This window comes from Oryctolagus cuniculus, chromosome 12 (assembly GCF_964237555.1).
Source record: "Oryctolagus cuniculus chromosome 12, mOryCun1.1, whole genome shotgun sequence".
Lineage (NCBI taxonomy): Eukaryota > Metazoa > Chordata > Mammalia > Lagomorpha > Leporidae > Oryctolagus > Oryctolagus cuniculus.
Genome location: NC_091443.1, coordinates 18,540,256 through 18,557,315, shown reverse-complemented (window position 1 = coordinate 18,557,315; position 17,060 = coordinate 18,540,256). Strand labels below are relative to the sequence as shown.

At 40.9% G+C, this 17,060-nt stretch overlaps 1 protein-coding gene and 1 long non-coding RNA gene across 3 annotated transcripts in view; one reads left to right on the top strand and one right to left on the bottom strand.

Moving 5' to 3' along the window:
• The window catches only part of PSMA3 (proteasome 20S subunit alpha 3), a 22,616-nt gene extending 12,289 nt beyond the window's left edge, over positions 1-10,327 (top strand). Inside the window, exons 4-11 of the mRNA XM_002718271.5 lie at positions 2,168-2,269; positions 2,349-2,422; positions 3,772-3,844; positions 5,552-5,617; positions 8,457-8,503; positions 9,553-9,620; positions 9,845-9,909; positions 10,185-10,327. Coding sequence (XP_002718317.3) covers positions 2,168-2,269; positions 2,349-2,422; positions 3,772-3,844; positions 5,552-5,617; positions 8,457-8,503; positions 9,553-9,620; positions 9,845-9,909; positions 10,185-10,229 — 540 coding nt within the window. The 3' untranslated portion in view covers positions 10,230-10,327. The remainder of the gene's footprint in view (positions 1-2,167; positions 2,270-2,348; positions 2,423-3,771; positions 3,845-5,551; positions 5,618-8,456; positions 8,504-9,552; positions 9,621-9,844; positions 9,910-10,184) is intronic.
• Positions 4,754-17,060, bottom strand: part of LOC103351263 (uncharacterized) — a 24,775-nt gene continuing 12,468 nt past the window's right edge. Inside the window, exons 3-4 of one of the 2 annotated variants that reach the window (XR_011380690.1) lie at positions 11,798-11,840; positions 4,754-4,988 (exon numbers count right to left, since the gene is read on the bottom strand). This is a non-coding gene — a long non-coding RNA (uncharacterized lncRNA). Of the gene's footprint in view, positions 4,989-7,088; positions 11,841-17,060 lie in introns of those variants that run through there. The other variant, XR_007910279.2, reaches the window with a different exon arrangement.

Sequence of the window (17,060 nt, the reverse complement as noted above, 5' to 3'; positions counted from 1 at the left end):
ACCATCTTCCACTGCTTTCTCAGGCCACAGCAGAGAGCTGGATTGGAAGTGGAGCAGCCGGGACTATAACCTGTGCCCATATGGGATGCCAGCACTGGAGGCAGCAGCTTTACCTGTAACGCCATGGCGCCGACCTCCCCATTTGTTATTTACAGCTAGGCAGCTGATGGATGGCATTGAAGCCTGGAAATTGGCAAAACATTAGACATTGAAAAGGGTTGGAGAAAATTACAGCCTAACTCCTCCCTCCATAGTTGTCATTATCCAGTGATTTGAGAATTACACTTCATAGTAAGCTTTCGCCAAAGCAACAGAAAATTATTTGTAGTGAAAACTTAACTATTTTAGTATCCTTGGGGAAGTTCTTTTAACTTACTTAAAAGGCAAAGGAAGAGACGAGAGATTCCCTGGAGCACTTCCAAATGTCTCCAGTGGCCAGGGCTGGTTCAGGCCAGAGTCAGGAGCTTAGAGCTTAGAGCTTAGTCTGGGTCTCCCATATGGATGGCTGGGACATAAGTAACTCAGTCATCATTGCTGCCTCTCAGCAGAAAGCCAGAATCAGGATCCAGAGCCAGTTATCAAACACTGGCACTCTGATAGAGGATGCTGAAATCGCTGCAGTTGTCCTGAGTGGTGTTATTAACCTCTGCACCAAACACCAGCCCTTGGGACATTATTTTAAAAACGTGGCTTTGTTTCCTGGCTTGCCTTTCAAGGGTGACAACAGCACTTCATACTGTTGCTGTGAAGTTAACAGTAGGGTGTATAACTTGTAATGAGTGCTTAGTGTTAGCTATTATCATTACTAGATAGCAGTAGAAGACCAGACCCTTAAAGATTCTGACATTTAAATTTTGCAAATCTAGGGGCCTGCGCTGTGGGCCTAGTAGGTTAAGCCTGCCTCTGTGGTGCCAGCATCCCCTATATGGACACAGGTAGAGAGGACACTGCTAATGGCCTGGGAAAGCAGTGGAAGATGGCCTCTATTTTTTTTTCCTTAAGATTTACTTATTGTTTATTTGAAAGAATTGGAGAGGGACAAATAGACACACACAGAATAAGAGACAGCTACTGACCTTCCATCTGCTGGTTCACTCTGAATGGCTGCAACTGCCAGTGCTGGGACCGGCTGAAGCTAGAAGCCTGGAACTCAGTCCAGGTCTCCCATGGCACGGTAGCAGGGAGCTGTATTGACGTGGAACATCCAGGACATACACATATGGAACCTGTATGTACCCATATGGAACCCTGGTGTCACAGGTGCCGCATTTACGGATGTGGGTGCTGCACAGCTTCCTAAACTTCATTATCTGATTGGATGTTGCCACCCTCGTTTTGTTTCACATTGATTTTTCCACAGTACTTTTAACAGCAGCTGCTTAATGCAGCTTCTCAGAGATGATACTGAAAGAAATGTAGTTAAATGATCCAATGTTGGAAGTAAGCTACTTTGACCAGTTTCTTCCAGACACTACCTCTGGTTTCACTGGAGTGCCCTTGGGCATTCTTACACTTATATAAGAACTTCAGTTTGTCACTGTAGTTTTTAAGCTAAAAAACAATTGTGCCTTTTAGACTAGATTTTCTATAACTTTCTGAATATAGAACTGTTTTAAACAAAGATGAACCCTAAGACCAGTCATTTGTATTCTTCATAATGGGGAGGCAGATGGACAGTATTTATGATAGATACTATAACAGTTGCTTTTTTTTTGTTTGTTTTTGAAAGATTATTTATTTGAAAGGCAAAATTAAGAGAGGGCAGGAGAGACAGAGAAGGAGAGGTTCCATCTGCTGGTTCACTCCCCAGAGCTGGGCCAGTCAGCAGCCAGGAGCTTCTTCTGGGTCTCTTCCCACATGGGTCTAGGGGTGCAAACACTTGAGTCATTTTCTGCTTTCCCAGGTGCATCTGCAGGGAGCTGGATCGGAAATGGAGCGGCCAGGACTTGACTGGCACCCATATGGGATTCCAGCACTGCAGGCGGCAGCTTTACCTGCTGTACCTCAGTGCCAGCCCAAGTAGATGCTACTTCTAAATAAAGACCTTTAAGTCAAGAACATTACAATTGATAATGCCTTTTATAAAACTGAAGCCCTCAGAAATTGTGTGTTTCCTGATTTGTGATAGGAAAGTACTTAGATGTTAAATTGGTCTCTCTCTTTTCAGGCAGTAGCAGGACTGCTGGCAGATGCTCGTTCTTTAGCAGACATTGCAAGAGAAGAAGCTTCCAACTTTAGATCTAACTTTGGCTATAATATTCCACTAAAAGTAAGTTGATAACATATTGAAGAACCTTTTCAACAGTAAGAGGAGTTTATTAATAAGCTCTTCTGTTTCCCCATGTTAGCATCTTGCAGACAGAGTGGCCATGTATGTCCATGCTTACACCCTCTACAGTGCTGTCAGACCTTTTGGATGCAGGTATGAAATTTAGTAAGATATTCAAATGTCCTATGTGCTGTAGAACACGGTTTTCTCCAGCTGCTTTAAATACATGAACATTCGCCAGGAAATGTTAGGCAGCAAGTACATGAAACACTACACATAAAAACTATCCAAAGTGGTGGGAAACTACTCACAGCAGTGACCCTAACCTTGACTATAATAAAGGAAACCATGAGCTGATTTGTAAATATGTTCCATGTTGACATAAAGTAGCCACTTACACTTATTTTCTCATTAATTTCCATCTGATTTAAAGTGCGTAAGTAGAATGCTTTTAAATGGAATTTTTAGCAGTCAGTAATGAATCCATACTTTAATCCACTTCACAGTTCCCATTAGTCAGACTTTTATTTATTTTGAGTATTATTTAAGGGGAAATGGGGGATTCAACTGTATGAAGACTTGGAAATAGATGTAAATTTTCAAATGTGGCTTCCCAGAGACCTGTCATGAATAGATTTTACTAAAATGAATTAGTTTACAACTTAAAATAGAAAAGTCATGTTTGATCAAAATAAAACATGTTAAATCTTAATGCCTAGTCATAGGTCCTATCTTTGAGTTGTTTATAATCAGCCATATTTAAATTCTAACAGATAGACATTAAAGAAACCTTCAGTTTTATCCTGTTGGCTGGAAGTCAGATATCCACAGGTCTGACCTCTGCTGTGGATATTTGTTAAATATTCTTAACATTAATTATTCTTGAGGTTCCCACTTACTCCGTGAAATGGCTGCTTCGACTTTGAAGAATATCTTTAAACTTTTCATTTAAGCTCTAAGTTCATCAGTTAACTTTTTTTTTTTTTTTTTTTTTTTTTTTTTTTTTTTTTTTTTTTGCTGTTTTTAAGGAAGCAAGAATAGTGCTGAGAACTCTTGAATTAAATATCTACTGAGTATATACTCAGTCACAGATTTGGGGACACAAAAGAATGTTACCACTGATACAATCTTACGCATGCCATGATAAAGATGTGTACTGAGAATACATGAGTCAACAGCTAGGGTCTGGCCAGTTTTAGAGAGGTGGCAGGGAAAGGGGTATGATATATAGGGGAAATCAGGTAAGACTGTTCCCAGTTGGTAATATTTATTCCACCGGTTTCATATCAGACTTGGATAAGTACATGTGCATTTCCGGTGACACTAAGGTGATGTGTACAGTCCAAGGGTTACAGGTAACACCAAAGATGCAAGAATGGGCCAGGTCACACAGGAGTCTCTGGTTCCTGCTAAGGAGTTTCAGCACAGGAAAGGAAAGGTTTTAAAATAATGATGGTAGATACATATTTGCATTACATAAATAACAATTTATTTTTATGCAGTTTCATGTTAGGGTCTTACAGTGTGAATGATGGCGCACAGCTGTACATGATTGACCCGTCAGGTGTTTCATACGTGAGTAATATTGAATCATCTGAAATTTTTTCTAGTTTAATGCATTGCTTCGTATTTACATTGTGTAAGGAATCTTCAAAACATTACCAGTAAAGCAGTATTTTCTTAAGAATATGAGGCAGCAGCAAATGTGTAGCTTTCAATACCTTATAGGAAACTACATAGTGAATGTGTAACTCATTTTGTTACTACAAAAGTATATGTGGCATCCTTACTTTTGAAAAAGTTAACATAAAAGTAAGAAGTTTATTTACTTAAAAGATTTATTTACTTATTTGAAAGTTGGAATTACAGAAGGGGAGAGACTTGTATGAGAAATGTATATCTTTAGTTTTGTCATAATGCAAAAGTTTTTCATTTTTACCCTTCATTCATTCTTACCCTAAAGAAATGTCTCTAGTTCAAAAGTATATGATGAAATAATTTTCTTTTAGATAAAACTTCTATTAAAAAGGAACCGAAATGGAAGAGATGAGTTAGGGAAATAAGTCAGACACCAAAAAGAAGTACTGCTTGTTTTCTGTTAGGTGGAAGCTTAGAAAAAAAAGTTGATCTGAATGCAAACCAGCAATTAACTAGAGGCTAGGAGGGATGGGGGACAGATAGCATAAAGTGGGCTGGATAATGGATACCAACCACAGTTAGGTAGAAGGAATACTTTTCAGTATTCGATAACATCTGGGGTGACTAGTTCACAGTAACACAATATATATTTTATGAAGAACTAGCAAGAGAGGAACTTTCAGGCAAAAGCTGCAAAGAAATAGGGAAATGGAAATGCTCGTTACCCTGATTTCACCATTATAATGTGTGCATGACAAAAAACTGCACTGTAACTCATAAGCACAGTTATTAAGCATCAAAATAATTTTTAAATGAGAACAAAAGAAACCAGAATCTTTGCAAATCAAGTTTAGTAGTTTATTTATTTATTTATTTAAATATTTATTTGAAAGGCAGAATTTAGAGAGAGTGAGAGATCCCATGAGAGCTTCCATCTGCTTACTTGGCAAATGGTCACAATGGCCAGAGCTGGGCAGGTCTGAAGCCTGAAACCTGGAGCTTCTTCTGGTCTTCATGTGGGTGCAGAGGCCTAAGCTCTTGGGCCATCCTGCACTGCTTCGACAGGTGCATTAACAAGGAGCTGGAACGGAAGTTCCAGGCAGGTTTCGAACCAGTGCCTATATGGGATGCTGACATCTCAGGTGACAACATTACCTGCTGTGCCACAATGCTGGCCCCAGTTTAATATATATATATTTTTTTAAAGATCTAATAGGGAGAACAAGGAAGAATTCTTCCATTACCTTTTTGCTCCCCAAATGCCAACACCAGCTGGGGTTGTGCCAGGTCAAAGCCAGGAGCCAACAACTTTATCTGATCTCCTACGTGGGTGACAGGAATCCATAGTTGGGCCATCACTGCTGCCTCTGGAAGTGTGGAGTGGCAGACTCCAACCAGGCACTCTGAGATGCGGGCTTCCCAACGGGCAACTTAACTTGTTGCCACAGTGCCCAAACCTTTATTTATTGACCCTCTCTGACATTCATCAGGATGCATTTGACTGTATTACTCCATACTTGCTTTTAAAAGTAATTTACTATCCTTTGGTTAACTTGCAAGTAGAAACAGCAGTGGTCACTATTGATGAATGTATGACAATCAGGTGATTATTCTGTTCTCTTTTTTTGTATTTTTTTAAAATAGGGTTATTGGGGCTGTGCCATTGGCAAAGCCAGGCAAGCAGCAAAGACAGAAATAGAGAAGCTTCAGGTAATATTTAATGCTTTAACCTTTGCTACCTCCTCACCATCCTCATGTGCTGAAGTTTTATTACCATAAAGCAAACCTTTCAGTTCAAGGTTGCAGGGTCTTGGTCCACCCAAACGAGGATGGACTGGGTCTGAGGAAAGGTACGTGCGCCGCTCGCCTGTTCCCCAGCCTCCCTTGATCCCAGAGACAGACGCAGCGGGGAGTCAAGTTAGGCAAGAACTCGTTTATTGTGCGCGTAGCAAAGCCTTTTAAAGCACAAAACCGCAGGACTGTTGGGGCAGGGCATAAGGACCAACCAATTACTTAAAAGGCCATTTTACGGGCGATTTTTTTACAGGACCAACCAGATGTCTATACACTTGTCATTAGTTGTTGTCACCTCCCCTGATGTTGTGTGGCCAATTAGCTTTGGTGGTAAACAACTTTGGGTTCCGCTCACCTTACTTCCTTTGGGCACCATCTTTGAATTGCCTCGTGTGCCTAATTTCCTCACCCACGGTTATAGTGTGGCTTGGTTGTTTAGAGCAGAGCTTTGTGCAGCTAAGTACTGAGTAGGAAAGCTGGTAACGTATGTACAGTTGTGCTGTAGATCCCTCTGATTTTTATGGTTGCTATAAACCCACAAAACAGAAAAAAAAAGAATCTTTCATGAAGCCCATTTATGGCTTCACAAGCTGTAGCGTGTTTTTAATTCTGAGTTACTGTCATAAAAAGTCACACGTAGTATTTTTTTTCTGTAACATTTCTTCGGGACAGTGTCTGTCTGTGATCTCAGGGCTTCTCTTTACCTTGCTGCTAGCTAGAGCAAGACGCCTAGCCTGTTACAGTTACCCACTTTTTCTTCCCAGAGCCAGAACCCAGCTGTTATCACGTGAAGTTTTCATGAAAACATGCTATCCTTTTAAACATAAATTGATCAACTTAATATTGATCAGGATCCCGAAGAATTTATTGCTTACCTATGAGAAACTTCCCTAAAAGGCAGATACATGATTCGTCAGTGTTTCAGTAAATTACAGTGAGATAAAATTTCATACACATCTAATATTAGTGCTATAATAGGACCTTGCTCAACTAATTACTCTCCAATTATTTAAGGCCAGGTTCTAGAAAATTTGTATTAGTGTTTTGCACTTACTTAATATAAACTCAAAGTCCCTATAAAGCTAAATTCATATTTGGCATTTTACTAAACTGACAGAGACTTTGCAGATCACTTAGCTCAAGTGCAGCCCAGTGCCTAGCGTCACAGTAAGTTGGCTGTCAGCGGTATTCAGATCTTAACCACTCTTGCTTGTCCATCACACTTCCTGATGTGCTGCTGAGTTCCCCACCTTACTCTGTTTTCCATTTCATCTCTCCATAATACTATGTGGACATCTTTCTGTGGCTAAATCCATGTAAGAAAGGGGGAAAACAATAAATCTCAGCTAAAAATTTAGAAAGCTGACTTTAACTGATGAATAAACTGTTCTTTTGGAACACAACTGCATTTACTGTTTAATCTGTGGCTGCCTTGACACTACAACAGACTTGCAAAAATAGGAAAGTACTGTTTCCCTTCCTTTTACCTCTAGTTTAGAATGGAAAAAGTATAACTGATTAATGCTAAGTAAGAATGTTACAAGTCTATTTAGACTTTTCCCTATATTTTATCCATTTGTTTTTTCCCCTAAACTATGAGAAGTTGCAGCGATGACACTGAATCTGAGTGCATCATCACTCATCTCCTTTTAATACCATACCATATCATACTTAAAGCATCATCTTATATTCCATAACTGAACTGCCTCAGTCTCCACAGTGTCTTTAACTTTGAACTATACTATCAAGGTTCACATTGAATTTCTTATTTTACATCTCTTTTAAACTACCCTTTGTCCTCACAGAATATTTTATGTTGCTTTTGCGGTTGTACCAACGTGCTGTTCTGAGACAAAAGATTTATTTATTTGAAAGGCAGTGTTTCAAGATGGACAGAGATCCATGTTCCATCTGGTGGTTAATTCCCCAAGTGTCTGCAATGTCTGGGGCTGGGCCAGGAACTTCCAGGTGTCCCACTTGGGTGCAGGCACCCAAGCACCTGACCCATCTTGCACCTTTTCCCCAGGTGCATTAGCAGGGAGCTGATGTGAAGTACAGCAGCCAAGACTTGAACCAGCACCCATATGGGATGCCAGTGTTGCAGGCAACAGATCAACCTGCCTTACCACAATGCCAGCCCCAAGATTTGTATCCTTAAACTCAGTGTTAGGGTTGTGTTTTTCTTCCTCAGATGGTTGTACAGCTATCATTTGAACTTTAGGATTTCTAAAATGAATTAGTAAAAATCATGAACCCCATTTGCAGTAATTGAACGACATTTAAGTCTGGATTACTGTGTTCAGTACTCTCTGACGTTCTCTATCTCAAGGTATCCACAACACAAATGTCACTTTGCTCAGACTTTGCGTTGACCCTGAAACGTGTATGATTAATAAATCTCTTGCAGTGATTTCTTACAGGTTACTTTACTTGTTATGGTTAGTGCTTACAGGCTATTTTTCTATTCTGATTTCCCAACAGTCCCTCCAAGTATGTTGAATTCTAGTATGACCAAGCTTTTGCTCTGGGTCTACTTAAGAATTAGACTTGGGCTTATCTAAGTTTTACCAGAAAATTAGTGGTTATCTCCAATATGAATTTTGGCATGTTAATTTAAAAATAATAATAAAAATCAGGAAATTTATCTTTTTGGAATTTCTTTGTTTTTACATCTGAGAATCTATCTTGACCATGAGTTAGTGCTAACAGTTGTGCAGTTACACAAATGGAAAATGTATAATTTTATTTTCTGTAGATGAAAGAAATGACCTGCCGTGATGTTGTTAAAGAAGTTGCCAAAATGTAAGTTCAAATATTCCTTAACTATACACAAAGATATTTCACATTGTCTTGGCATATATATGAGGCTATTTTGGTTGAAAATAGCAGTGTGTAATTTTTTGAAGAGAATTTAACATTCTAAGAATCCTCATGAAGAAAATGAGTATTTCAAGAATGAGAATGAATGCTGAGAAAACAAGCTCCTGTGTGGGCAACGGGATTTAACGCGTGAAGGACATAGTGAATGTTCGTAGGGGCTTCATTTGTTAACTTCCACCACCTCAAATCTCTCAACATCCCCAAAATAACAATAATCAAAACACTACCAAGAAAGCTTAGAAACTTTATTTATCGTGTGATTTACAAGTTAATTATTTCTATACATGATCCATAAGGCTGGCTCACTTATATAAAAATATAGGCTTTACTTTTTCGGATATGTAATAAAAGTTCTTATATAGGGCACATAAATTATTAGGCTTTATTTCCTTAATGAAAGAAAATAGTGTCCTGAGAAGGGATGGTTAATGATGGCCTGGTTCCCATTTATGTTTAAGTTTTTAAAGATTTATTTCAAGAGTTACAAATGAGACTATTTTCCACGTGCATCGATTTATACTCCCCAGACGGCTGCAACAGCCAGTGGTGGGCCAGGCTCAAGCCAGGAACTTCATCTGGGTCTTCTGTGTAGTGAACCATCTTCCATTGGTTTTCTCATGTCCGGGAGCTTGGTTGGAGTGAAGCAGCTGGGACATGAACCTGCTGCCTGCCCATTACTGGCTTCAGGTGGTGACCCTGACTTTACCCATTTCTGTATTCTTGAGATGATTTTTATGGCTTTTAAGCAATGTATATCAAAATAAGCCAAACAAATTATCATTTAGTATTTATGAGGAGAATGAAAGTGTTCCAGTCTATTTCAAGTCCTCTGTAGCTTATTCTGATATTCGTAATTCAGATTTCAGCCTACATAATTTTAACTTGTGGTATGGATGGTAATCTAATTTGTACTGACTGGGTATGTAAACTGCAGTGTTTTGGTCACTGACTCCAGTGTTTTTTCCTTCTAGAATTTACATAGTGCATGATGAAGTTAAGGATAAAGCTTTTGAGTTAGAGCTCAGCTGGGTTGGTGAATGTAAGTAATTTCTGTGTATTTAACAGAGTTTGTGAAGATCTCTTTTGAAATATCTAAGAAATCGCCCAAAATTGATCTCATGCTATGAATTAATGCTTGGGATTAATTTATAAAAATTTGAGCACATAAAATCTCATGAGGAAACATTTAAAAAATAAGGTCAAATGACTATCACTTATAGGAAAGCATTTTAAATTTATTTAAATATATGGCTTAATTTACAGTAACTAAAGGAAGGCATGAAATTGTTCCAAAAGATGTAAGAGAAGAAGCAGAGAAATATGCTAAGGTAAGTCACCTAACCAAAATGATGTATTGTTACTTAACAAATTAAGTAACAGATTTCCAAATTCAGCTCTTCCCTTGGGGAAAACTGTAAGGTTTTTCAGGATACATCAAGTATCCATTGATCTTCAGAACAAGAATATAGTTGAATTTCATCCTAAATTTCAGTTACCATTAATAAATGCTTAAATTCAGGTTGCTGTATCTTAACTTGCTGTTACATGTGGGCTGTAACAATATTTAAAGTTGATTTTAAGTGCTACTTTTTTCTCTTAATAGGAATCTTTGAAGGAAGAAGATGAATCAGATGATGACAATATGTAACAATTACTTCCGCATCTTTCTACTACCGTCTTGTGATATTTAGCCTGTGGATTATAAATAACCCACTGATCAATTTTCATTAAATTTTTGTCTTGTAACTACTGAAGTTTGGTTACTATCTGTTTGACAAAATGGGTGGGATTGAGAACATTTATATTGAAATAAAGGTATATGCTACTTAAAAATTCCTTAGTTAAAATATTGCAAATAGAGGCTTTGGATCAAACTTAAAGCCCCATTCCATCCCTTTAAAAAATCTCATTTTTGCTGGGCTTCACTAGGAGCATCCATGTGTTACCCACATAAATAATTTAGTAAAATGATGGTTGATCACCAGCCACAGTTAAAACTGTAGATGTGATACAGAATTTCAGTTTGCAGGGGGAAGGAGGGGCAGAGTGAGGCACAACAAACAGGTTGTCCCATTGAGTGCTGGTTTGAGTCCTGGCTGCTCCACCGCTGATCCAGCCCCCTGCTAATGTGCTTGGGAAGATAGCAGAAGATGGCTCAAGCAGTTAGGCCCTGGTAGGAAAATCCAGATGGAATTCTTACCTCCTGGCTTCAGCCTGGCCCAGGCCTAGCTGTTTCAACTATTTGGGGAATGAAGCAGCAGATGGAAGATTTCTCTGTGGCATGCTGCTCTTTCAAATAAATTAATCTCTTAAAAATCAGTTTGTGATAGTTTTTTTTCAAAAGCAACTATCAAACATGCCAGTCATGGGTACTTTCATTTTTTTGTGGTGAGGCATGGATTTTAAGGACCAATAAACAGCTGTCATAACCTCAACAGCAGTACTAAAAGGAGGAACAAACAGCCTGAATTCAGGCTAGCTACACACACCCTTATTGGGCTCATGCCATCAACTGTTAGGCTTTCCTAAGAAGGTAATCTCATCACTGAGTTAACTGTAGCATACTGCTGGACTTTGAGCATGTATGCCGTTTAGCAAATTATGCCTGAATAGGATGGCTGCTATAGAATCAACTGAAAAACTAGAATTTCATTACCGTAGTTTTTTATATAAAATTGCCAACTACGTTTTAAAATTCACATCTACCTGAGAATGATAAAAGTACCAGCCTTGGAAAAACATCTGAATTTAATTAAAGACAGAAAAGTTTGTCTCCAGTTAGTGAAGTATAGGAATGGCTAAAGTATGAATCCTCTTACTGTGTCCTGAGTGTAACTTAACTAAGTTCTTATTATACCTGACAGAACTCTTTAGAAAATAAAACTGGTTCGAATTGGAACATCCAGGCCAAATTTAAACTATCTGAAATACACACACACACAACCCTAGCTCTACAGCTACTATGAAAGACAACAGTTAATGGTCATACACACCACACAGAGATTAATAAATTTAGGGGCAACACTGTGGCTGTCGTTGAGATGTGGCTGCCTCTGGGCAAAAGGAACAGTTGGTACATTTTACTGACATGAATACAGAACTTAAGAATTGAGTGCCTTACTATAGTAACTACTGATACTGTTACCTGAAAATAAAAAGGTTTAAAGAACAATGTTTTGATTCGGAGATTCCAGATAAGACTATAAGAGCACTTACCTGATTTTCCATTTGCATTTATTCCCATCCTTCATGAAGAAACCTAAAATGCAAATCAAGACACAAGTCAAAAAAGTATTTATAAATCAGTGAAAAACATGAAAGTACTCTTCAGGAAGTGCAGCAAATTAAAATTATAAATTTGTTCATCTGGCTAAAATATTCACCTATCAAAATGCCAGTAAAAACGCAGAAGAAATTCCAAATGAAAATGCCTTTAATGTGCAACACTAATTCCTAATACTGCATTTAACTCTTCAATTCCTTGCCTTTGGAAAGGGGACCCAGACTTGACCTGTGTTTTACTTTCCTACACTCCACCATATCCATATTGTATTTCCCCCTGTCGGCCATTTCTTAACTGGTCTTTCCTAAGGACTCCCACCAACCTGTGCAACAAAGTTCTCTAATGTTGACAGGTTTCTCCATGCTCAGAGCCCTTCTCATGTTCCATTCAATATCATCAATCTATTAAAAGAACTCCAGAGGCTGGCATTGTAGCATTAATGGGTGGGTGCCAGTTTGAGTTCTGGCTACTCCAGCTCTGATCTAGCTCCCTGCTAATGCACCTGGGAAGGCAGCTGAAGATGGCACCAGTGCTCCCACCCAGATGAAGTTCGTGGCTACTGGCTTCTACATGGACCAGCGCTGGCCTTTCTGGCGATTTTGGGAGTGAAACAGTGTATGGAAGATACCCTGTCTCTCTTCCCTCTCCCACTCCCTAGCTCTGCCTTTCAAATAAAATAAATCTTAGGGGGAAAAAAAAGGAACTTTAAAACATGAAAGTAGGAGTGTGGCTGCCTGTAACCTCAACCAGGTGAAAGCTTTTATTCCACCATTGGTCATGTATATGCATCTATTATGAGTCTTGGTATAATTAACAAATGTGTGCCTCCAGACTAGCTGTTACTTAAAAAAAGAATCATGTCCTTGCACCTCATCTGGTGAGCAAATGAACAGCCTTTAAAAGCCTAAAGATAGACCTTCTTACTGAAATAAATCCTACTAATAAGCTGCAGACTAAGGCATACTATCAGAAAAGCCACTGGTTCACTGGTATTGATAGGAGATGTCAAAAATGAGCATGGTTTATCATCTGAACAGACCTACAAAACTGAAGCTTAGAAAATGTGGGGGGATACTGTTAGGGAGGCACACAGCAGTTTTTCTTGAAAAGAGAAGTTATGGGGCCAGCGTTGTCACGCAGCAGGTAACAACGTGGATTAAGATGCTGGTATCCCATATGGAGATCTGGTTCAATGCTGGCTGCTCCACTAGAGTCAGCTTCCTGCTAAAGTGCCTGGGAAAGCAGAAGAAGGGGCAGAGTGAGGCACAACAAACAGGTTGTCCCATTGAGTGCTGGTTTGAGTCCTGGCTGCTCCACCTCTGATCCAGCCCCCTGCTAATGTGCTTGGGAAGATAGTAGAAGATGGCTCAAGTGCTTGGGACCCTGCCACCCACATTGGAGACCCGGATGGAGTTCTAGCTCCTGGATTTGACCTGGCCCAGACTTGGAACTTGCAGCCATTTGGGAAGAAAAACAGTAGATGAAGATCTCTCTCTGCACACCCCCCTTTTTTGTTAAAGATTTATTTATTTATTTGAAAGGCAGGTTAGAGAGGCAGAGGCAGAGGCAGAGGCAGAAAGAGGTCTTCCATCGCTGGTTCACTCCCCAAATGGCTGTCAATGCCAGAGCTGTGCTGATTTGAGGCCAGGAGCCAGGAGTTTCTTCCAGGTCTCCCACTCTGGTGCAGGGGCCTAAGGTCTTGGGCCATCTTCTGCTTTCCCAGGCCATAGCAGAGAGCTGAACCAGAAATGGAGCAGCTGGCACTCGAACCGGCACCAGTCTGGGATGCCAGCACTACAGGTAGTGATTTTACCAGCTATACCACAGCGCCAGCCCCTCTAGCATTCAAATAAATAAATCTTAAACAAAAGTTAAGGTTTTTCCACCCCCACCCAATATAACACAACTACCAATGTAATTCAAACCAGCACATTAGTTAATAAATTTATATAGCTTTCAGTCTGGTTTTGTCACTTAGTAACTGTGATCTTAGACAAGTTACTTATTAATGTTTTCACCTATCAAATGGGAATTATGTACCATTTAAAATGGCAAAAAGATGGAAATATTTAGGTAGAAATGTTAAATTTAAATTTAATGGCCCAACCCTGGCCACTGTGACCATCTGGGGAGTAAACTAGCAGATGGAAGATTTGTCTCTCAAAAAAATTTAAAAAGTATATGATTTGATTTCTACATGAACAAAAAAGTAGAAACTTAGGGAAATTCATTTATGACAGAGTTGTAACTATATGATATAGGCAGAAATGGTAGTTAGTAAGAAAAATTTTTTTTTCTGGAAGAGCCAACAGGTTTTATGACTCCGTAATATGGAAAAATTATTCCTAAAGAGTACCAAGGATATACAAATATGACAGAGAAAGGGAAATGGGATAGGAGGATCATCAGTATAAAGAGGCTAACATGCCATCTTGTTGATATATAACCAAGTTTGACTGCTTTGCGAGTTCAGCAGCAGCCAGCTTCACAATGGTCAAAATTCAGAGGCTGCTGTTGTCACGCAGAGGTTAAGGCTGCCGCCTGCAATGCCAGCATCCCCTGTGGGTATCCTATGGGTATCAGTTTGTGTCCTGGCTGCTCCAACTTCCGATTCAGTTCCTTGATAATGCACCTGGAAAGGCAGCAGAACTCGGCCCAAGTGCTTGGGTCCCTGCACCCACAGGGAAGACCTGAAAGAAGCTCCTGGTTCCTGGATTCAGCCTGGCACAACCCTGACAGTCACAACCATTTGGGGAGTGAACCAGTGGATGAAGATTCTCTAACTCTGCCTTTATTTTTATTTTTTTAAAGATTTATTTATTTGAAAGTCAGGGTTACACACAGAGAGGAGAGGCAGAGAGAGAGAGGTCTACCATCCGATGGTTCACTCCCCAACTGTCCGCAACAGCCAGAGCTGCACCGACCCAAAGCCAGGAGCCAGGAGCTTCTTCCAGGTCTCCCACACAGGTACAGGGACCCAAGGACCTGAACCATCTTCTACTGTTTTCCCAGGCCATAGCAGAGAGCTGGATTGGAAGAGGAGCAGCTGGGACTTGAATCGGCGCCCATATGGGATGCTGGCACTTCAAGCCAGGGCTTTAACCTGCTGCGCCACAGTGACGACCCCAAACTCTGCCTTTTAAATGAGTACAAACACAGAGGGGATCTGGAACAGTTTCTTGGACACCTGACAGATGAGCTCTTATCAGTAAATTCATAAAAAATAAAAAGATGTCAACAGCAGAAGAAAACTGAGATGGTGGTAAGTGAAACAAAGTAAACAGAGAACATAAGAATATGAAGAACAGGGCCGGCGCTGTGGCTCACTAGGTTAATCCTCTGCCTGCAGTGCCGGCATCCCATATGGGCACTGGGTTCTAGTCCTGGTTGCTCCTCTTCCAGTACAGCTCTCTGCTGTGGCCCGGGAAGGCAGTGGAGGATGGCCCAAATCCTTGGGCCCTGTACCTACATGGGAGACCAGGAAGAAGCACCTGGCTCCTGGCTTTGGATCAGCGCAGTGCTGGCTGCGGTGGCCATTTGGGGAGGGGTGAACCAATGGAAGGAAGACCTTTCTCTTTGTCTCTCTCTCTTACTATCTGTAACTCTACTTCTAAAAAAAAAAAAAAGAATATGAAGAACAGAATTTAGAGGATAGTGGGAATTCACGAACTAATAGACAATTAGTTTTCAAACTGTGGCCCAAAAAATTCCCACAGGGCCAGCACTGTGGTACAGCTGGTTAAGAAGCTGCTTGTGATACAGGTATCTGGCGTCCCATTTGGAGTGCCAGTTCAATTCCAGGCTGCTCTGCTTCCACCCCAGTTTCCTGATAATGCACCTGGAAACACAGCAGATAATGGTTCCAGTACTTGAGCCCTGCCACTGTGGGAGACAAGTAATGACTTCTGGCTTCAGCTTGGCACAGATCCAGCTATTGTGGCCATTCGAACCAGCAGATGGAAGATCTTGATTTCTCTCTCTCTCACTGTTGCTGTTTCAAATAAATAAACCCATCATATAAAAAAGAAAAAAAGCAAAACAAACACAGGGCTGGAGATGCCAGCAGATGCCAGCATACTGTATTGGAGCAGTAGCTCAACTCACCATTTCCAATCCAGCTCCTTGCTAACGAGCCTGGGAAAGCAAAAGAACATGGCCCAAGTGCCTAGGCCCCACATGGGAGACCTGGATGGATTTCCTGGCTCCTGGCTTCCCTGGCAGCTGCAATCATTTGGGGAGTGAACCAGCCTTTCAAATACATACATCTTTACAAAGAATAGCACAACACCTCAGAACAAAAGGCAGAGTATTTGGCTGAAATTTAGATGTTTTAAAATACTTTATTTTATTTTTGGACAGGCAGAGTGGACAGTGAGAGAGAGAGACAGAAAGAAAGGTCTTCCTTTGCTGTTGGTTCATCTTCCAATGGCCGCTGAGGCCGACGCACCGTGCTGATCCGAAGGCAGGAGCCAGGTGCTTCTCCTGGTCTCCCATGGGATGCAGGGCCCAAGAACTTGGGCCATCCTCCACTGCACTCCCAGGCCACAGCAGAGAGCTGGACTGGAAGAGGAGCACCGGGACAAAATCTGGCATCCCGACTGGGACTAGAGCCTGGTGTGCCGGCGCCGCAGGTGGAGGATTAGCCTATTGAGCCGCGGCGCCGGCCTCCATTAACTTTTTTTTTTTTTTTAAAGTAACCACAAGTTACTTTATTTATTTATTTATTTTTTTTGACAGGCAGAGTGGACAGTGAGAGAGACAGACAGAGAGAAAGGTCTTCCTTTGCTGTTGGTTCACCCTCCAATGGCCAGCGTGGCCGGCACACCGCGCTGATCCGAAGCCAGGAGCCAGGTGCTTCTCCTGGTCTCCCATGGGGTGCAGGGCCCAAGCACTTGGGCCATCCTCCACTGCACATAGAGCTGGCCTGGAAGAGGGGCAACCGGGACAGAATCCGGCGCCCTGACTGGGACTAGAACCCAGTGTGCCGGTGCCGCAAGGTGGAGGATTAGCCTAGTGAGCCACGGCACCGGCCAAAATACTTTACAATATAATACCAGTTCTCCAAAGAGGACAATATAAGAGTGTGGGAACATTTCCAACATGAGGTCAAAGAACCAGGGTGCCGGTAAGGGAGACACTGCACAACTGCTCATTAATTCTCAGGGTTTAAAAAAGCAGCTTTGTCATTTTACTGAT